The sequence below is a fragment of the Tympanuchus pallidicinctus genome, unplaced genomic scaffold, assembly GCF_026119805.1.
Source record: "Tympanuchus pallidicinctus isolate F22 unplaced genomic scaffold, pur_lepc_1.0 scaffold8, whole genome shotgun sequence".
NCBI classification, from domain to species: domain Eukaryota; kingdom Metazoa; phylum Chordata; class Aves; order Galliformes; family Phasianidae; genus Tympanuchus; species Tympanuchus pallidicinctus.
The window spans coordinates 12,412,592-12,433,685 of record NW_026294802.1 but is presented as its reverse complement, the minus strand read 5'-3'; the positions used below and the strand labels follow the sequence as shown (position 1 = coordinate 12,433,685).

Genomic DNA, 21,094 nt, shown 5'->3' with positions numbered 1-21,094 from the left:
TCCAGCTCTGGGACACCACAGAACTGGCCCTGCTGGCAGGTAGACTGCAGTTCAGGTTGATCTGATAGACTTGGTGCACTTGGTCATGAAGCTACACTTCACTGCTGCTCTCCTCCATGCTGAGGGTCACCTCCTGCTCAGGACATACCTTGGTTTACGTCCCAGCCTACCCAGAAGTTCCTTTGTACTGATTGTTGCCTTTGGCAATGAAACCCACAAATCAATCTCTTGTTTCTTTTCCTACCAAAAGGAAGGCCACATCCAACCTACTCAGCCCTGAAAAAAAACACTGCAGATAAAAAGAAAAAAACACAACTCAGGAATAGAGTTGAGCCTGCTGGGAAGCTCTGAGCTACAGAAGAAACCAGGGATTAAACAAAAACAGAACTTAACCATCAAGTCTCTGTTGTTCAAGAATCTCCCCAAGCCTCCTCATCTTCACTTCTGCCTTACACAAATGTGAACTGAGTCTGCCACCATTCCTCTCTTGCTTCCCTGTGCGTGGCACCACTCTGCAACTTGCTTTCTTGTCTCCTTTTCTTCCAAATGTGCTCACCCTGCCAGAGCTGAGGAGCAGGTTTGCTTTCCAGAAAGGAATGCAAACAAACCATGCACACTCCTTCACCTGGCTGGCTGGTACAGAAAGTGGGGATTCCTCAGAGGTGACATATACAGCCCACAGTCACCTCACAGTGGGGCAGTGATCCTGTCACTGCCATCTTCCTTAGGAGGCTGGTGGGTGAAAAGCTGCAGGAAAGCAGCAAACCTGCCATAAATGCAATGTGAAGTTAGAAAACGTGCAGCTGGAACAGCAGAATTAGGGCATATGGAAAAAAGGAAGGCGATCACTCTGAATCTGCCTACTGAGATTAAGGCCCATCCCCTCTGGCCTTGGGAGGGCTGCAGCTAATGCCTTCTAAATCCTTGCTCCCAAGTACCGAAGGACTGCCCAAGTCTAATAAGATGTGTTGGAGTTTTCTCTGAAAATCCTGAACTTTACCCTTTTACTAAAGCCTGCAGAAAGAAACTAAGTATATTCATTAGCCACGTGAAAGATCAGAGCGGCTGGCCCTGTTTCATGAGCTGTAATTAGCACATGAGCTGTCTGCCCCTTATAAAATCTGAGCCTGACATGCCGACAAGTCCCTAAAAACAGTGAGGACAGGAGGCAGGGCCTGGCTGCCTGCGGAGCACTGCTCAGCAGGGCTTATCAGGCAGCTTTTGGTTCTGTGTGCTGGGAGCTGACCCTGGCCTGATGCAGGGCATGCCTCATGGGGAGGTTATCAGTGGTCTATAAATGCTGCTTTCTTCAAAGCCTGATACCAAGACCATACAGTATGCAAGAGGCTCTCTGCAGGGCCGCTTCAAAGCCATGTTGTTTTAGTGGCCAGACCAGCTTCCTGGGTGTGACAGCACTGCGGTTTGACTGAGGCCGGTGTGCTGCCTTGCAAATTGCCCACCTCAACCCAGAATCACAGCTGTGGCATGAATCAAAACAAAGCACTGAATCTTCCTTTCTGGCATCTGATGTATTTCTGATGACTGTAAGCCATTAATGCATCCGGTAATGTAAGATAAGAAATTATTTTGAACTCAGCATAACTGATCCACTGGAGTAGCACGTTGCATTGTGCCAGGTGTGAATTTCATGGCTTTGTTTCCTTCCTAGATTCTTGCTTCTTCCTATGTGGCAGGGGAGGGCCCACCACTGGGCTGGCCATGTAGCCATTCCCAGTGGTACAGTCAGCAGCACAGCAATGTACGGGAGTCAGGGACAGGTAATACCAAACAGAATCCCCTTCAAAGGCCTGAAATATCCATAACAAGCCAGGTGGCATTCAGAAACCCTTCACCTGTACCCTTCACGCTCTACTGTAGCTTGTCAGAGACCAGCGCTCTGCTGCAAGTCAGACCCTTTGCAAGACTGCCTTTGGCACTCAGTCCTGCTGGCTTCAAATTCCTTGCAAAGCATTCTCACCAATTCCAACAAGAGTTTGAGAGCACCAGCATTTTGTTGCACAAGACAGCATAGGTTCAGCAGAAAGCAATCCAAACTTTCTCCCAACCTCCCTTCAATTCGTAATACCCCATGGACCAAATCAGCATCCTGTGGAAAGTCACCTCAAGAAGCCTCATGCTTTCACTTCTCACAAGGAATCTTCAGTACCAGCTCAGGCAGGACTCCCCTCTTCAGCCTTGCCCTTTCTTCCTTTCTTCCAAAGATGCAGGGGACAGACAGCTTGCTTTCCAGAGAAAGCTGAGATATATCTCCAGTCTTAATTCAAGAGTGGTGATGGACATGTACTTGATCTACCACAATGCTTTGGGTATTTGCGTCTCTGAACTTATCCTCCTGTCCTTTGCTGTGAATCAGCTCAAAGTCTCGGGGATCCAAGAGCTCTTCATCAATTTCACAGCACATAAGACAAGACTGAGCCTTGCTGAGAAGCACTACGTTGCAGAAACCCAACAGGAAAGAGAATGCCATTAACAGCAGATGGTATCTGCTTCCCACCAGCTCCTAAGGACCAACTTGCAGAGGGTTTGGGATTTAAATAGCTGTGAGGCACATTCTATTTTATCTGCTACTCTCCCTCAACCATGAGCAGAGGCAATCTGCTCTCTCACTTGCTCTCTCTCGCCAGCCTCAATTTTCCTGGTTATCATGCTTAACCCATACCCAAACATAAAAAACTCCCCTCCAGCTCCATAGTACATTTTTACTTCTCTCCCTTGCCTTCTGCCCTCATTCACAGAAAAAAACTCTTTCCTTTTCAGTACTGCTATAATTACGAGCTATTCCAGACTTCAGGGTTCAGAAAAGAGCACTGTTCATTTCCTCTCTATTCTCTCACTCTGCCTTGTTACTATCAGAGCATCCTTGAAAGCAGGTTTTCCACTCTGACGTTTCTTTTACCTCCCAGGTAGAAGCCAAGTGAATTGCCCTTTCATTGGTAGAACCCAAACTACAATGCTTTAGCACTCTTCAGAAATTTCTCCATTGGTTAGAAGTACTTCATTTTTTTAAAGGCTGTATTCATCTTACTTAAGGAAAGAGATCACAATCCAAAACCAGGACAAAAGTGAAATTCTGTGATGAAATCTCAGGATTGGGAATAAAAAGGTGTAAACCTACTCCTCTGCAACTGATATTTTTTGTAAGAAATCACTGAGATTATCTGAGTGTGTTTCCTTCTCAGCAAAACAAGTGGGACTTGCTAGATTAACATTAATGAAGGAATTTGAGAACATCAATCTGCACCAGAGTACTTCCTTTTCATTCCATAGCCTTCATCTAAAGCTGTTTTATACCTTATAAGATGTATCAGGCATACATCACTATGCCCAAGTAATTTACAAACATGCAATATCAGCTTTCTGCAGACAGCCCAAAACGGCAGCACCATGCAGGCTTGGTGAACAGGTTCATGGGCACAGTGTGCAGCTGCCACGGACCTACCAAACAACTTCAGGTAAGTCTTGTTCGCGTCTCAAATTAAAAAGGAAAGATAGCATTTATCTATGACCCCGGGATGTTGTTAGGCAATGTTCAAAAGGAGAAAACACTCGTATTTACAGCTGACAGCCCTTTTTAAGTCCTCCACACCTCAATTCCTTTTCTCATACACTGCAAATCCTCCACCCCTTTGGACACCAATAACCCCAGTCAATGCCAATCATTAAGATTTTTCTGCTGTCACACATCTAGTACTATGGACTCTAAGCTCCTGTTTGACAGCACTCTTGAAACAATTTCCTCCTCTTCTTTGTTGTTGGTTTGTTGCTTGAAAATCTCTTCTTTACGAGAAGTAAAGCCCAGCAAGGAAACCACTTACATCTGACTGCTCAATAAACTGCTCAGAAGAACCCAGAGGGCACAAAGTGCTCTGTAACACCTAAAGATGACTTCAGTTTGCCCAGACACAACAACGTATCTGATACTCTCCTAGAATAATCAAAAAGGGCAGGAGACCGCATCTCCTGGGAAGCAGGATGAAACATGTGACTGCCATCTGGGAAGGCATCAAATATCACGTAGAGCTGTTCTGTATTGAAAACCTTTCGTTGTTTGGGAAGATTAAAGTCAACCTTCCCCCAACTTGTTGTAGTTGCATCTCACCAATCCCACCCAGTACTTGAGTTTCACATCACAATGCCCACTGTTTCTTTGGACACTGGTGTTTGCATTTAAAGAAGTGCAGCAGTTTTCTCCTTTTCCACCTCACTCACAGCATGCTGTTCACCCCTGCAAATGCATTGAACCAGGGGTTTCAGAGAAGAACAGCACAAAGATTTGCACAGGCAACCGAAAGCAACACTGAGCAACTGCATAAACAAGAAACGGCCAAATTGCACAAGACAGAGACATCAAGCAGGAAACATCAACCACATTTCTTCAAGCACAACCTGAAGGCATTCAGATGGTACAACATGAGAACAAAAGAATCTTTATTCCAAGTACTTTAAGAACTGCATCTCTGCTTTGAGACCAGTGTAGCTGCCCATGGCCTTATTCTTTCTCTTTGCTCCACTTTCTTGAGCTATTTTCTTCTGTGCTCAGCAATCTGTCTTTAGCACAGGGACTAAAACGCTTAATGCCTGCAAGCCTGAAAGGTCACTAAGTGGATGCCACACTTATACCACTGCTAGAGCTGGGGCTCTACCCTGTGATCCGGCCTGTGGTGCAGGGCAGAGCCAGCAGGGCCGCCAGTACAGTGTTGGGTGCTGCTGGGTGAGGATCCCACTAGACAAACCATCAGACGGCAGGTCTCAGCCAGCCCGAAGCTCCCGCCCCTGGGCAGCCCTAGCTCTGTGCCAACTGCCCCCCATGCCTCTTCAGGTAGTAAAAGGTGCCTTCCAGCCCAGAGTGCCGAGAGGCCACTGTGGCTGGAGCTCAGCCAATCAGCAGCCCACGCAGGGTGGGTTCCCCGCGAAGCCCCCCAAGAGGTGCAGGCGGGAATGGCCCCGAGCCAATCACGGACCTCAGCGCCGCCAGGGGGCGTGGCTCGGACCACCGCTCCTCGGCCCCTTTAAGTGAGGAAACTTCGCCTCGCCACCTCAAGACCCCTCCACGCCCGGATTGGCCGGCGGGGCCGCCGACGGCACCGCCACGGGCTGCGCTTTCTCTATTGGTCGAAGACGGCCGTCAGTCACAGCGGAGCTCCCCTCTCACAGGCCACCTCCCTCCGCATCCCACCGCGAGGGCGGGGCCCGCCGCTTCTCGCAGGCAAGGGGTCCTGCGGGAGGGCGGGCGGCCGGGCACAGAGGCAAGCTCCCACGGGGGCGCGCGGGGGAGAGGAAATGGGGGCGCGTGCGGGGACGGCGCGAGAGCGGGGGACTCACCGATACGCTGCCCCACTGGGGAGCTGAAGGGATTCCCTAGCAGAAAGTCCATCGCGCCGCGATCAGCTGACTGTGCCGCCGCCGCTCACGTGACCGCGCGCCGGGCCGGGCCGGGGCGGGTCTCGGCGTGACGACAGCGGCCTCCGCCCGGCGCCAGCGCGGGGCTGAAGGACGCGGCCGGTAGTAATGTGCGCCGCAAATGGATGAGAGCACTCCAAGCGTTAAAAAAGAAATTATATTGTCAGGACAGTACAAAAAGGTTGGTGTTGTAAGGGCGTCTGGATCAAACGGCAAGGAAATAACAAAAATATAAAAACTGCTAAGTCTTGGCAAAGTTTTCCCTCTAGTACCAAATACCACAAGATACAGATTATACAAAGTGTACAAATTTTAAATACAAATACAATACAGCAGGGTTGGGTGCAGTTTGTTGCTCTCCAGGAGGTTTCCGTTGTAGAGAAGACAAAGCTGAAGAGGATCCCTCTGTCCCTTTGTGTTAAAATGTGTCTGCCTGGGTCGGAGGCTCAGGTCAAGAGCACAGATTTGAGAGTCAGAGCACCTGGCTATGAGGCTGGAGGTGCTGGAGGAAAACTCAGCTTCACAAGTCAGCCTGTTTCTGCAAATGTTCACGGTTTTCCCCACCTGCTGCCGATGCGTAGTGCTGCACACACAGCTGATTCCTGCAGGAAGAGCGGTGAGGCGAACCTGATCCCACTGCTTGTGGAGGGAGGGATTTCTGCTCTTAAATTATGTATATACACATATATATATGTACACAGTAATGTACAGGATAAATTAAAATCTGTTAGATATCGGTAAAAGTTAAATACATATGATATGAACACCACGTAAACACATATAGACACACAAAAGCCTATATGAAAATCAGGTGCTTTCCTACAGCTCTTCTAGAGGAGCGGAAAGCCAAACACTGAGCACGTGGCAGGAAAGGGGGACCAGTCCTGTCAACACACACGTGCCTTGGTCAGCTGTAACTGCTTCTAACTGGCAATCAGCCACCATCCCACAGCAGCACCGTGGCTCTTTCAATGCTGCTGGTGAAAGAAAGGGAGGTCAGCAGTCTCAGAAATCAAAGTTTTCAATCAATTATTTTCCCATTTGCCATCGCTCTCCATCAAAGCAGGCTGACCACGCCCTGGAAAAATCAGCAGGAAGTTCGTTCTCTGAAGCCAAGAAAGTCTGTTGATACATCAAACTAGGGATGACTTGGGTGCACGTCCACAAGAAAAGATTAAATTGTTATCTTCAACTTCATTTCAAATGCCAGCTACCAGACCAGTGAGCTGACACTGACAACTTTCAGCTGTTTACTGACTGAAGAGCAGGCTTAGAAGATGTGATCAAGAGGCAAAGCTCTCTGTATCCTTGCTCAGCTATCCAGCTTTCCCCTCAAGCAGATTTTAAACTCAAGAACAGAAATGGGGCTGGTGATGAGTTCAGTTCCATTCCTTGATCCAAAATATTCTACCATCTCTTCTGGCTCACAGAATACTCGTGAAGGGTTTAACCAAACCATCCAACCCCTGCTTCTAAAGTAAGTTCAGCTAGAGAAAGCTCCATCTTCAAGGATGGAGATTCAACAACCTCTCTGGGCTACCTGTTTCAATGACTGCTCTCACAGTTACTTGTTTTTCCTTACATCCAAAAGTACCTTCTTTGGCTGCTTCCCCCATTAAAGGATCTGTATTTAAGGCTAATATCTCAAAATCTTTCTGAATTCCTTTTACAAATATTTCCATATCGGATCACATTTCATCCACCAAGAGATTATGGTTCTCTCAGCTTCACAACTTTTCATAAAACACAATCCTATGCATGTAATATACATATATAAAACTTCAAAAACACTACATGTGGAGCCCCTAGGGAGTGCCGGTGTAATGCACGTGCACACAGGTCAGTGCACGCAGAAGTTGAGTAAATCCCAGGATCCTTTCCCATCAAAGTCCAGGCATGATGTAAGCGATGTTGTCTAGTGTGTTTGACTGGGAAAAAAACACAACATTTTAATGTCCAGCAGTGACTCAGAATCCCCAAAATGACACAGATGAGGGTACTAAGCACATTTATTTGTCTTACAAGTCACCATATCAAGAGACAACCAAAGTGATAAGTCATCACTAGCCTACCACTACCTTATTACTGGCTTACTGTCACATATTTGAAAACTTAGAACTAAGCACAAAGGTAACCTTAGTACTTGGAAGCACTTGGCAACAAAATGCTTGTGGCTTTCCTCGAATGATTTCTTCCTAAAGAACCTTAAGCTCTACCTTTCAAGTTGAAACAAACCACACTGGCTACATCACATCAACCACATGGAAGATGTGGTGAAGTACTTAAGTGATCAAAGTTGTACAATGTGAAAAAAACAAGCAAAAAAACTCCACCAAAAATCCCTGCCATTATACTCACAAATCCTTTAAGACATTCTGCAGTGTATAAGAGAAAAAACTCCTACTAGCAGGGTGTCAGAAGGGAAAAAGAAGTGTCCCTCCAGTCTTCCCTGCAAATTTAATAGAATTCTGAGATTGAGTCCTTTTTTTACACATCCGAAAACAACACCAATCACTGTATTATCTGTATGTTCTTCAAATGTAGTATTTCAGTAACCTCAGATCTATGGTTAGGTGGCTGAAGGCCCTAAGAACAATTGACTTTTAATTGCTGAAGACAGAGAACTGGATCTGTACCAAGGGTGATTCTAAAATTTAACAATGCCATCTACTGACCGAAAAGATAAACTGCATACTGCGTGCACCATGACCACAATTTTACTCCTCTTAAGATAGCACTCTCTTTACATACCTGACTGTAAAAGTCTGAATAATTTCTTTCTTATCAAGTTTGAATACCAGCTTTCCGAAGTGACAGGTCAGTGCCTTAACCTACCTGCAGCATCATTGCCCTTTGTAACAACAAAGTGATCACGTTTCCAAGATACGAGCCTTTAGTCACGTGAAAAAGGGGTGTAACGTTCTAAATTGGCAAGCAAGGAGAAAAGAATTGGATGTTTTTCCATGGCTTATGATGGGAACACCCCGTTGACTCAGCTTCTGCATAGACAGCCAGTTTGTAGGAGCTCAAAGCCTAAGCTCTCAGATCTGTTCTTGTTGTTAACAGTTTCATAAAATGAATCACTGATTGGGCTGTCCCGTCAGAACATGCTAATTCAGGTCCCATTTTTGTTATTCTCTTGTCCAGATTCCAGATATTATTCCAGTCTCTCAGCTTTTGCAGACTACAAACTTATTTTTCATATTTGCTCTACTTTATCATTTATTCATGTCTCCTGCTGGAGGTACAACTTCTGATTCAGTTTATAGTGCTGCCATCTTCATCTATGTCCACACCGTGCCACAGTGAGGTCACAAGCTGCTGCTAAATCAGGGCTCAGTTGCAATTGTAATATGGAAAAGAACCTGTTGCTACCCAGCTCCTTCAAACAGAAACTATTTTCCTCTCCTTGGATAAGGAAACAGCTACATGTGAGAGGCCCTACTCAGTCACATTAGGAATCTTAATGGAAATCACGTTATTTTCTACATTGCCAACTCAAAAGGGGATGAACGAATAATACAAAGCAGCTGGAAGATGCTTTTTATATTTTTAAGGAAAATTAGAGCTTTCAAAAATAATTGTTATGTGTACAGGTGCTTTTATTTGATTTAGATAGATTGATTCAGCCATTAAAACAGGACCTATATGCACTGCAAACAAAGGAACAAATATGAGGTCAGTTCCCAGTGAAGAAAAAAAAAAAAAAAAAAAGAACAATGCAACATTGTACAATACCCTGCAACACTGACACCTCAATGAATTTCAAGAGATATCCCTCACTAAAAATGCTTGACCAATAAAACTTTCTTATTGCACTGGAATTTTAATTGCATTCCAGGATTGATTCGTCAGAAAAGTGTAGCTGGTCTCTACTGAAATTAACAGGGCTAGAATGGAAATAACCACAAGAAACTTACCAAAACATGCTTAGGGCAGCCATTCAACTCAGGTAGTTGTGTAGTCAGACACGCTAACGGCCCCAAAGCACAGAGGATAGAATCCAGAAGTACTGACAAACTTCCTGAAACAGCCACCATTCCCTGGAAGTAAGGAAAGAAAAACTGGATAGGGGCAAACAGCGGACATTGTGGATCCTTCACAACTATGTTGATTCTCATTCACACAATCTTCATTACTGAACTTCCCTAGTTCACTTCCATTATTTACATGCCTACAAAGCAATGCAAAGCACTTCACAGAGAGTCTGTTAGCTCAGAAAAAGAAAAAAAAAAATATCAAGAATTCAATAGGCAACATTCTGATGTAGGAACAGCAGAAAATGTTAGAAAGTTGTCAGTTTTGTGTACAATTTTAGTTCCACAGTTTACACCACGTAATTTCCTTTCCATTTTGTACCTTCTACTATATCAGCTAGAGGCAATAATGTTTTATTATTGAAGCCTAAAGAAATGGTAAGTCTGTAAAAATGCTTTAGTTATCAATATACTTTCAAAAAGGGAATGTGTTCGCATGCAATTCTGTAAAGGGATTGATTTTTACTCCATTTATTCTTCTGAAGAATAACCTCAGTGAGGTCGTAGCAGAAGCAAAATGCAGTAACATCTATTTTATTGCTGTTAAAACAAAAAAGCATAGTGAGATGACCTTGTTAGCCATAAAATTCACTGATATTTGTTATTTTAGCCAAATATGTCCTCTGCTTACAAGCTAGGCTGAGTTCTAAACCTCTGTGTGTGTGTGTGCAGGTATGCAGACAATTACTATCATCTAACATTAGGAAACCACTGGAAAATATGACATCTCCTACATTAGCATATAAGCTGAAATCATAGTAGTGGCTAATGAAAGCACTGGGAGCATGATACTAGGAGAAAACAACAGGGCATGCTAAAACATCTTGGTAAAGGCCTTCTCTGATGGTTTTTTTTTCCTTTCCTAAAGGCTTGAGAAAAAAAAAGAATAATCCCTCCAGTCCTATGTATGATGGTGTGACATCACTGTTGGGGACAAACTCACCTCTGTTTCCTGCAGTCTGTGTCCAATGAGGCTCAGAGATTCACCCAGCAACTGCAAGTGTGCAGCTACATCTATAGGCTCAGTCTCAGGGGCTTTGGCTGGTGAGGAAGGCAACACTACAGTGCTGGTAGGAGATTTCTTATGAGGGGAAATGGCTCCTGGTGGAGAAGCTGGAAACACAGGAATTAAAATTCTGTATTATCTACTTTGACTCTTTTACCTAGAAGCCTATTTACTTCCTGAAGATCAAATATCAAAGATATTAGATGTTTAATAGTTATGTGGACCTTTGGAGAACAGAGCCTGCCTTCACTGCTGTGCAAAGCAAGTACCTCAGCTGAGTGTGATTTGATAGTTTTGGGAGATTAGGTAAAAGGAGATGCCAAAGCAAGAACAACCCTTTTTCATATTGCAGCAAGATATTCCCACTAGAACTTCCCTGAGTTCTTCATGTTTCAATTCCTGAATTGCTACAACCAATACCATTCTACTAACTAGACTTTTTGAAAAGTGCTCATATCCTTCTTGCTCTTGAAGAAACACTGTTGTTGAGTGACATGATGAGTTAAATGTAAAGACACCTCCTTCCCCGCTCCAAAATAAACCCGACAAGTAGAGCAAATAAAGTGTGGCAATTACCTTTTATTTTTGGAGCCCCATCTGAAGATGATGCCTTTCTCTTCACAGTGGTGGCCTCTGCTTTATTTTGCTTGTGTTGCAGATACTGAGCTTTTTGTTTCCAGATCTACAGTTACCATGGTATAAAAACAGATTCACAATGTTCGATAATTAGTTTACCTGATGCCAAGACCTCAGGGTAGAATAACATTACGTAGCCAACTGGTGAAGCAGTGCCACGAGAAGTAAATGGATACTTTTATGAGCACAAAGGCAAAATCATCAATTTTCCCACAGTTTGGGGACAGAGGTAACATTTTTTTAAGGTATTGAACAATAACACCGCTGTGTTCTGACCTAAGCACCTAGTTTACAACAATCATTTCACAGAAACATCTCACATGCACTTACCAGTTTATCCTTGTCAGGTAGCTGCTTCCAAACTTCTGCCAGCTTTTTACTAAGGTCTCCGAAATCTGTTAGGAGGAAAAATAGAAATGCTCAAAATAGATTAAAGGATAAAATCATGGTAAGGATACAGGGAATTTATGTGAATTTCAACAGTGTGAAAAACTGGCCTATGCACACACATTTAGAAAGTAATCCCTTTTCCACACTAATGGATCTAAAAATGATTTCCGTTGTGCATTTCCTTACTGTCAGTGACTCAGGAAATACAAGATCACACATGAATATGCAGAAAAATAACACAAAGAAAACAACTCTTTAAGTAAATGAAAGAAAAGAGTAGGAAATTTCTTCATCCAGATTCACAGCTTGGTTAAAATACAACGAAGCAAATCATAAAATCAATTTCTGTCCTTTTTACTGCCTCGAAAAATCAGAGGTTAGTGTGAAAGAGAAGGTATGTCCTGCTAATTAATTAGACCGATGTATAATGAGGAGAAGAGAAGCTACACTTTTCTCTCACCTATCCCAGGGTGCTCAGACACAATATTGGTACGATATTCCTTACAGAACACTTGATAGGCAGACATGTTTTTCTTCTTTGGCTGGACGGAAGAAAAAAGGAAACAAAGGTTTTTAATTATAAAGAGACATACTCAACTTTATTAATAATTTGACATTTATCAAAGACTTAAAGAAAGACACAGTGATTGGATAAGGAAGATAAAATAGCCACGTTTTACATGTTGTGGCCAAACTTAGCAGTTTTGAAAGCAATAGGAACTGGCCAGAATCAGTTTTAATGGAAGACTTGTTCTGCAACAACTATTGACGCGTCACATTCCTAATTCAACATTTTTGCTATTCTAAATCCAGGAGCAACAAATAACTGTAAACATATCTCAGTTTTACAATTGAAAAAAAACCCACAACTGTCCCACTGTACCAACGTGGATCTGTCAAAGCAGTTCAGTTTTTGTTCAATTTCAATGTTCATGTTTTGGTCCTTCTAAATGATTCTTACTAATTACTTCATACTTTCAGGAAAACTGTCTGTACAAGTACACTGATAACAGATGAATAAGCAGTTGTCAGGCTCTGATCAAAGGAAACTTTACACATAAAGCAGAATAGCTGAGTAAATTTGGGCTATGTCTGCCCATTTGTTGACACAAAGCAACATCTGTCTGTGTGGATGTACAAAAATTTCTTCTCCTTGTCTATCCATATACATACATTGAAAATTATTCTGACTGGAAATCTTAGACATACTCCAATAAATGGATAAATAACTTCAGTATTTGAGCTTACAACTTAGTTCCTTCCTATAGGAACTGTCATGATGGACTTCATGACAGCCAGAACAGCTCAGAATTCTACTGGTAATATCTAGAACCAGCTACCTTAGCAAATGATGCAGTGGTAACATAACCTGTACCAAGTATATAAAATATAACATTTTCAGAGGAACTATATTGGCTAAAGACTGCCTATGTCACAAAACAACAAAACAATAATTAATACTCCTTCTGCTAAAAGCTTGGAACACAGTAGTGGAAACATTTCCACCAAATATGCTGTGATGTCAATGCTGAAATTACTCAACTTCAATTTAACATGTCTTTGTAACAATGTGTAATTTAACAGTACCCAACACCCAATTTATAGTTCCCCTAGTTTTTCCTTACTTTTTCTCTTTCTCTGTCCCTTTCTTTTTCTCTTTCCTTTTCTTTGTCCTTTTCTCTTTCCTTTTCTTTTTCTCTTTCTCTTTCCTTTTCTTTTTCTTTTTCTCTTTCTTTTTCTCTTTCCTTTTCTTTTTCTTTTTCTCTTTCCTTTTCTTTATCTCTTTCCTTTTCTTTTTCTCTTTCCTTTTCTTTTTCTCTTTCTTTTTCTTTTTCTCTTTCCTTTTCTCTATCCTTCTCTTTTTCTCTTTCCTTCTCCTTTTCTCTTTCTTTTTCCCACTTCTCAGTTCTTTCCTTCTCCTTTTCTTCCTTTTTCCTCCTCTTCTCAATTTGTCCATCTGAGTGAAAAACAGTAGGATGAGGTGGAGGAACAACATAGGGAGCGCTGGGAGGAGGAGGTGGTGATACTGTTATCTCTGTTACTGCCACAGAAGAGTGCCCTGAACTCTTCTTAGACTTAGAGTGCCTCTTCTCTCTGTGCCTCTCCTTGTCTTTTTTTTTCTTACTTTTTTTTGACTTCTTTTTCTTCTTGATTTCCCGGTAGGAGTCATCTATCACTAGCTCACCGGCCTCCAATTCCCCACCAGAAGAGGATCCTGATTCTGGCTGTGCCTCCATACCTGAAATCTCATACTCACTCCCATGGCCTTCTGAAAAAACAGATGTTTCACTACCAAAAGTCTCAGAAGGGGGATGTGAGTCTGGAGGTTTGTGCTTCTTCCGAGATGACTTCAGGAAGCTGTGCAGTTCGTGACCCAGATGGAATGACCCTTGTTCATCTCGAGACAATTTCTTTGAGGACTTTCTTGAGAAAGAATCATCATCTGTTGCACTGCTTTTCTCTTTTGGTGAAAGGATAAGTTTCATCTTCAAGCCATCGGGCTCACGAAGAGTAAGTGTCTCTGTGTTCACATAAAGAGGTTTCATTTTTTTAGTTTTGTGGAAGCTGCTGTCATCCACGGAGTGCTCTGCACTGCTCCCACTCATCTTCTTCTTGTGGTGCTCCTTTCTGCTTTCAGAATGTCCAGAGGAAGAATAAGATGATTTTTCAGAGGTCTTCTTTGAAGACTTAGAGCTTGTGGACAAAGGTGTGGCGATAGCCTTGAGTAGATCCATGTTTTTGTCAGTGGAGGATGGGCTAGAAACTGCTTTTTTTTTCTTCTTTGATGGCAGATCCAAAGATGAAAGACCTGAAAAAGGTCAAGAGAGCTGCTCATCAAGACAATTCTCTTAAAGATGGCATTACACAAACCAAAAGTGAAGTGGGAATCCTGCAATACTTATTACAGCTAAGTGATTTTCATCTTGGCTGAAGGAGGTCTCTGAAACTTGCAGTCAGCTCAGTGTGTCCTTACAGAAAACAATTCTGGAGCTGTAACACCAGAGCTGGTCAATCTATTTAACGAAGAAGGACAGAACGGGAAAGTTCTTGCATTTCATCAAAGTTTGTATTCTAACAAAAAACCAGCATATTTTGATAAAAATATACCTTACTAAGCCTGAAATATTACAAGCTTATAACACTACTTTTAGCCCTGGAGGGACCAATGAACTGATAGCATAAACTTTTTCATTCTGAAAATAGATTTTTTACTAATTTCAGCTTGCAAAGATATTCCAATAACTTGGCTTTCTTTTCGCATTGGGACAAAAATAAATCTTCAGCCAGTTAAGCTCTTATGAACAGGATTGTCATATTCTGGGCAGCTTTTTCATTGTGAGAATAATGCTTCTGTATACAAACCAAACCAAAAAGTAATCATATTGTATTCCGACACATCCTATTTTTATTAATTCAGATAAATTAATTAGTACTATCTGCAAGTAAGACTGCAGCTTGTAATGCAATAGGGAAAAAAAAGAATGCAAATGCCAAAAAGGAAGGTATGAGTTAGAAAACTACAACTTGACAGTGAACAGACGAGTGGAAGATCTCTGCTCCAACAACAGCAACTTGTTAAGCTAAACTCTGAAAATATCATGTACTGATCTTTAGCTTTTGGTGCAGCAGAAACCCAATCAGTCAGGTGTCTGACTACTTGGCCTAAGCCCAGTTGGTGTACTTTTCCCCCTGATGAAGCTCTAACCACAGCGTTTGATGCCATTGGTTTAAGAGCATACTTTCCTCCAAGTTCATTATCCGCCTCCCCTGTCTGATTGCTGTCTTACCCCTGGAGCAGAACTCATCGGAGGAATGCTTCCTCTTCTTTTTGTGATGTTCTGTCCCCGAAAAGAGCTCACTGTCCTAGAATAATAATAATAATAACAAAAAAAAGCTGAAAACAAGATGGAAATAATATGAGATTCACATGGTCTGCCAACAGAGATAATTTGTGGAAGGTATCAAGCGATACTAGTACTACTATAACACCAAGCAAGCCTATGTATGAATCAGTACTCTTATTATAGGTGCTAAATCAGCGAAGAAAACATAGTATGTCACCAGGAATCCATAGTGTAGGTTTAAGGTAGAAGGCAAAAAGCGTAGTCCAGATACACGAGGGAACAAAAAAATGCAGTTTTAGAATAGGCTTCAGCATACCAGACAACTAAGAGGCATCAAGCCTTCTTTGGAAACTGCAGTACAATAGGACCATAAGGAAACTGAAATACGAATCTCTATAGGGATCCCTCCTCCAGTGAAAGAATTAATACACAGGAATACTTGAAAAAGTACACTTGAGAAGAAACAGACAATGAAAGACAGCACTGGACATCAGCTGATGAGTTGGTAAAAGACAGCCACTTCTTAATCAAGCTGAGAAATAACTAAGTGTGCACAGGCTGTCAAGCTTTAAAAATGAAAGTGAGCAGCGCATATTTAATATAGTGAAGAAGATAAAAGAAGTGAAAGAAGGCACAGAGAGCTGACAATCAAAACGATGGGCCAGTAAATGGACCTTGGTAGCTCATGTAAGGCAATTATAATCTCTTTACCAATTTATGGTCTGAAAATGAAGTTCCTCTATAGCATTTCAAATATGTGGCAGAAGATTTTCATTTTTAAACTAGATCTTCTTTTCCAGAATTGAAAATTTTAAAAACAATTGCAAGTAGCCACCTTTGAGCTAACAGCAGAATCTAAGAGCAGAGCTCCAAGAGGAAAGTTTTAAAGAAACTTAAGCTGTTGCTTCATGATTTCGGAGTTAAGGCCCCAGGGAAACAGGGCAAATTTATACCTCTCAACAGCTATAATTTCAGGCTGTCTGCAACAGCCACGAGTTCACATTTTATTCATACTTTGCTGCCTTTTTATGCAACTATACATTCTAAAAATATTACTTTTTTATGTAAAAAGTCATTCAGACTATCTCAGTATTTGCAGGGCTGTACATCAAGTCTAGAAAAAGACACTACTGCCCTATTTTCTGAGGCAAAGAAATCAGAATCAGTTTTAACTGGGACTGACCCCCTCCATTTACCCGGCGAAGCTACCGAACAATTCAGGACACAATTAACAGCTCTTGCTTTCTTCTACAGGAATTTTTCTATATAAAAGGACTTTTAAGCAACCCATCCCATCCTGTCTCAAGCTTTATACACTTTCTTACACCTTCAAAGTTTTCTCTGCAGGCTTTCTGACCTGAGCTGTTATCCTCTCCTCCTCTTGCACGACATCCTTGTAATATCGCTTTTTCTCTCGATGTGCTCTGATGTCATCAGCACTTCGGTCACTCTCTAGGAATTCTAAGATGAATGTGAAACAAGAAAAGAAAGAAAAATGAGATACCATGTCAAGAGACAACAGACACATGGACTACATACAAAATAGTACAGCACTGAACGCTGACACAGAATGATGCACAAAACCCAGCAAGCACTAGAGACTAAGAGATAATATTCTGTACTTTCTGACACGGGACAGGGTTCAGTGCTCCAATATAACCTGCTATAACATAGGTTCTCAAGATTTGATTTCTAATCCTTTTAGATTTCTTTCTGAAGATAACTGAACTTAAAAACGTTGCCATGACTAACCATACCCCCGGCCTCCCGTTTCATTGACCTGGCTGGGAGGAGAAAGGCTGCAGTGGCAGAGTTCCCAACTGTGGTGTTTGCTCTATGAAATACCACCCGTTTCTCTAATCCCATTACTTTTCATCTGGAAGTCAAGGGCTTGGGATCCTGCAAAAACTAGTCCAGATAAAATTGAAAGGTTAATACCCTTCAATGATCCACAGGAGACTAACTTCCTTTTCCACTTTCTGACTCTGTGACCCGGTAAGGGTGCAGAGTGTACCCTTTTTCTTGGCTACTCCCTCTGAGATTATGAAGCAGTCATACCTTCTTTCTTCTTGGAGTCATCATAAGCCATGGTGGTCCTGCAGAAGCCTGAGAATATGTTGCCACGTCTGGGCTCCTTCCCCTGTTCCCATCTACAGGAAAAGTTCTGAGAAACAGAGAATGAAAATAACCCTCCCATCAGGAAGAACCACGATGTAAAATGGGAAACAACACCCGAACAAAATGAAGATTCTCTGGAAGACAGTGGGAAAATCTTCTTCCTCATCCATCCTTCAGATGTGACGGAATTTTTTTTTTTTTTAAATTAAGATGGAGATTTTTTTGTTGTTTGTTATTTTAAAAATGTAGCAGGACCACTTCTTCCTTGTAAAATCTCCAGGTCACTTACGTAATTTATCCACAGAAATGGAAAGTGGGGAGAATATAGCTGTTTGATTTTTGTCACAAACGAAATTGTACCTGAACTTGTATTAAAGACATGTTTTGGCAGAAACCACTGTAGCAAAGAGTGAGACAGTTAAAGAGAAATAACGAATTCTTGAATTTCAGATGAAGCAAAGGAAAAGACAGGCATGAATCATTGTGCTTTATAAGATTGTTTCAAATCCTCTGAGCTTAAGGGTTTCACATTTTGTAGTGAAGGTGTACATCTTGCTGATGAGCTTCCTGACACTACCACTGCAGCCATTCTGAATGCCAGCCATGGGAAAGGAAACAGTGGAAAGTGCTCTTTTTTACCAGGGGTTCTGCAGCACCCTTCCCCTGGCAGCTTCCAAATCTCAGATCTCTTCTGAGTTATTCTATTCTACAGCTGCTAGCATACAGAAGAACAGCATCACTATGTAATAGCTGCACTTTGGTTCTCTAAGAAAACTGATTTTGTTCTTCAAAAGTGAGGTAAGCAAATGGCTTAACATGAAAAGATTACCTCTTTTCATAAGAGATTAAACCAATTGCACTTAAATGATTTTTTAATGTTTGTGTGTGAATGCTGAGCCACAAAGATGATGCAGTTTGCCCTTTCTAGCTGTCACAGGCATGGAGCCACATTTAAGTTACTTCGAGATCAGGGAACTTGCACTACATCTTTGTGTATACATTGAGTTAATAAACAAATGGCTGGGAGGATACAAAGTATTCATCTGATTGTGGTTACTTATGTGAAAGAACAAAGTTGCAACTATTTCAAGCTAAGGGTTACAAAGGTGTTTCTGTCGAAGTTTGTGAGAATTCAAGAGAACACAAGTTCTGGGAAACCACCCAACTCAAGATGTTTCCAGTCACCATTCTGACCACCAGACATTGTTGTTAGTAAACACCTCAATTTGTAGGCAGAATTTGTGCACGCACCCAACAGCTGCACAAGCATCTTGCCATTACGAGATCTGACAATCTTAAAGGAGATCTTGAAAAGACCTGATGCTCAGCTCTTCGTAGTCTGATGGACTTCAGCAGGAGCACACACAATACTGAAGCACTGTGCTCAGGGCCTACCCTTAAATATCGAGGGTGGTCAGGTCCTGGAACAGGGTCCTCATGGCAATGGTCACGGACTCAAGCTGCCTGAGTTCAAGGAGTGTTCACACAATGCTCTTAGACTCAGGGTCTGATTTTGGGTGGTCCAGTACGGAGCCAGAAGTTGGACTCAATGATCCTTGTGGGTGCCTTCCAACTAGGGATGTTTGGTGATAAATACTGCTCAGCAAACCAAAGCTGATGACAGTCATTCATGAAGAGATGACTTGGAGAATATGTGGGCAACACTCTTAGACACAGAGTTTGAGTTTTGGGTGGTCCAGTGTGGAGCTAGAGGTTGGACTCGACAGTCCTTATGGATCCCTCTGTAACACTATGGTAGCTGTAGGCACAGCTTCCAGTCTCTTTTTGACTTGCTCTTAGGCAAGCAGCCTGTCAGCTATATTTACTGGTAGATAACACCTAAAGGAACACACGACCGAGACCCTGCGCATAAAGAACATAGCCTGAACTTGTCTTGCACTACAATTGCCATTCGGTTCCACTGCTCCGGCACTGAGGAAGCACTGGGAGCAGCGCTCTTCCCACGCTCCCGTTCCCTCACACCCACGGCTGCAGAACCGAGGCCCTGCGTGCTCTCCCGGGGGGCTGATGCGTTCCTGTCCTCCCGGGTGGGACCGGCTCCCTCGCTTCACTTCCCGCCACTGCTCCCAGAGCCTGACGCGAGCCCAGGTCCGCCGACGCCCCACATCCCGGGCTCAGGCACGAGCCCCGGCCCCGCCACCTCCGTTTGAAGCGGGCTCAGCCGCCCCGCTCGCTCCCGCCCGCCTCTCGCTCGTTCTCTCACCCGAGCGGGCCCCGGCCTCACTCCAGCCCGCGGCTCCGCCCCTGCAGCAGGCCTGGGCGTGCCCCCGTGGCGGCGAGCGCTGCCGGCCTGCGGTGCCGAACGGAGGGAGGGGAAGGTAGGAGGCGCGCCGCCGCCTCACTCCGCGCCGCCGCTTCGCGCCGCGATGCCTCCCGCCACCGCCATCTTGGAGAAGGAGACAAGGGACTGCCGCCCGGCGCCAAGGGAGGCCAGCCGAGCGCCGAGCGCCTCTAACGAGGAGTGGGGGCGGGGCAGGAGGCGGTGAGCGGGAATGCCGAGAGCATCGATGAGCGGGCTGGCGGGAAGAGTCGTGCTCCAAAGCCTAGAGCTGGACGTACGGGTTGCAAAAGAAATCTAAGATCCGAGGTTCAATCGCCACCCCACCCCATCACGCCCACTAGCCATGTCCTCAGTGCCACATCCACACGGTTCTGGAACACCTCCAGGGACGGTGATTCTACCACCTCCCTGGGCAGCCTGTGCCACTGTAGCACCGCTCTTCCCGAGAAGTTTCTCCTGTTATCCACCATGAACTTGTCCTGCAGCATCATGACACAGCTTCCCCTCTCGCCATGGCTTTTTAATAGACAAGGCCTAGAGATGGCTCTGTATGCAGGGTAGGTTGGTTTTAGCTGGTTATGCTTACTGCAGTGGATCTATAGGAAAGAGTGAAATCCTGTTACTAAGCAGTTACAGAGGCAGCACTTGTGTGCGATTAGTCAGGCACTGACTGCTCTGTTTGCTCAAAGGTCCCTGTTCAACAAACCTCAGCTGACTCAGCTTAAATCCTATCATCTCTACTGATGCAGGACTCTTCCTTTTATTTAGATGCTCGCAGATACTCATGACTGTCAGGGACCACTACCAGTCACATGCTGCCTGCAGACCACCATTCCCAGCCATACATAAAGGTAAACCTGTCCCATCACTGATATGCTGCTTCCCCAGTGCTTACACATCAGCTTTCTGGTCTTGCTGATGGTTTTGTTACTTAAGGAATACAGAACACAATTTCTTCATTACAGTAGGGCTTAGAGGAATTAAAAAGGGAGAAGGGCCAATGTCTGTTACACTACATGAATGTATAGTGTGATCCGTATTACAGATGGTAATAAAGTTGCTCAACCACAATGCACAGCTCCACTAGCTCTTAGGATAAACACAAGAGCTGTGCAGAGGTTGCCATGCATGTACACATGCATGTCCGCTGCAGACAAAACTCTCTAAAAGTGCTCCTTGCTCTCCAACCCATAACCCAGTGGAAAAGTGCCTTTGCAGATTTATGGCCAGAACCTTACCAGAGGCTGAACTCACCATGCTGTGCTCTTTGCCATCTTGCTGGTGCTACAGACTTCATGGAAGCAGCAGGCAATGCCTGGAAGTGCTTGTACATGTCAGC

At 43.6% G+C, this 21,094-nt stretch overlaps 3 protein-coding genes across 9 annotated transcripts in view; all 3 read right to left on the bottom strand.

Annotated features, from left to right (window-relative positions):
* The window catches only part of RASD2 (RASD family member 2), a 100,674-nt gene extending 97,939 nt beyond the window's left edge, over positions 1-2,735 (bottom strand). Inside the window, exon 1 of the mRNA XM_052668264.1 lies at positions 2,725-2,735. The gene's annotated coding sequence lies outside the window, so the exon portion shown is untranslated. The remainder of the gene's footprint in view (positions 1-2,724) is intronic.
* Positions 1-21,094, bottom strand: part of TOM1 (target of myb1 membrane trafficking protein) — a 156,549-nt gene that overhangs the window by 15,136 nt on the left and 120,319 nt on the right. The window contains exon 2 of one of the 4 annotated variants that reach the window (XM_052668247.1): positions 5,344-5,379. Coding sequence is in view for 3 of the 4 variants with exons in the window: in XM_052668245.1 (XP_052524205.1) it covers positions 5,344-5,395 (52 nt within the window). In the remaining variant the exon portion in view is untranslated. Of the gene's footprint in view, positions 1-5,343; positions 5,454-21,094 lie in introns of those variants that run through there. The other 3 variants (XM_052668245.1, XM_052668248.1, XM_052668246.1) reach the window with 3 other exon arrangements.
* Positions 5,565-19,890, bottom strand: HMGXB4 (HMG-box containing 4). 4 transcript variants are annotated; one of them, XM_052668239.1, is made up of 11 exons: positions 19,678-19,790; positions 17,394-17,499; positions 16,693-16,796; positions 15,279-15,354; positions 13,116-14,299; positions 11,951-12,032; positions 11,431-11,495; positions 11,041-11,146; positions 10,402-10,571; positions 9,342-9,464; positions 5,565-7,349 (listed from the first exon to the last, which is right to left on the bottom strand). In XM_052668239.1, exons 2-11 carry the CDS (start codon positions 17,422-17,424, stop codon positions 7,305-7,307), a joined length of 1,986 nt encoding a protein of 661 aa, XP_052524199.1. In that variant the 5' UTR covers positions 17,425-17,499; positions 19,678-19,790; the 3' UTR covers positions 5,565-7,304. The 4 variants fall into 4 exon arrangements, with proteins under 4 accessions (XP_052524199.1, XP_052524200.1, XP_052524197.1 ...); XM_052668240.1 differs by lacking the exon at positions 17,394-17,499 and having other exon boundaries at positions 19,678-19,890; XM_052668237.1 differs by lacking the exon at positions 19,678-19,790 and having other exon boundaries at positions 17,394-19,529.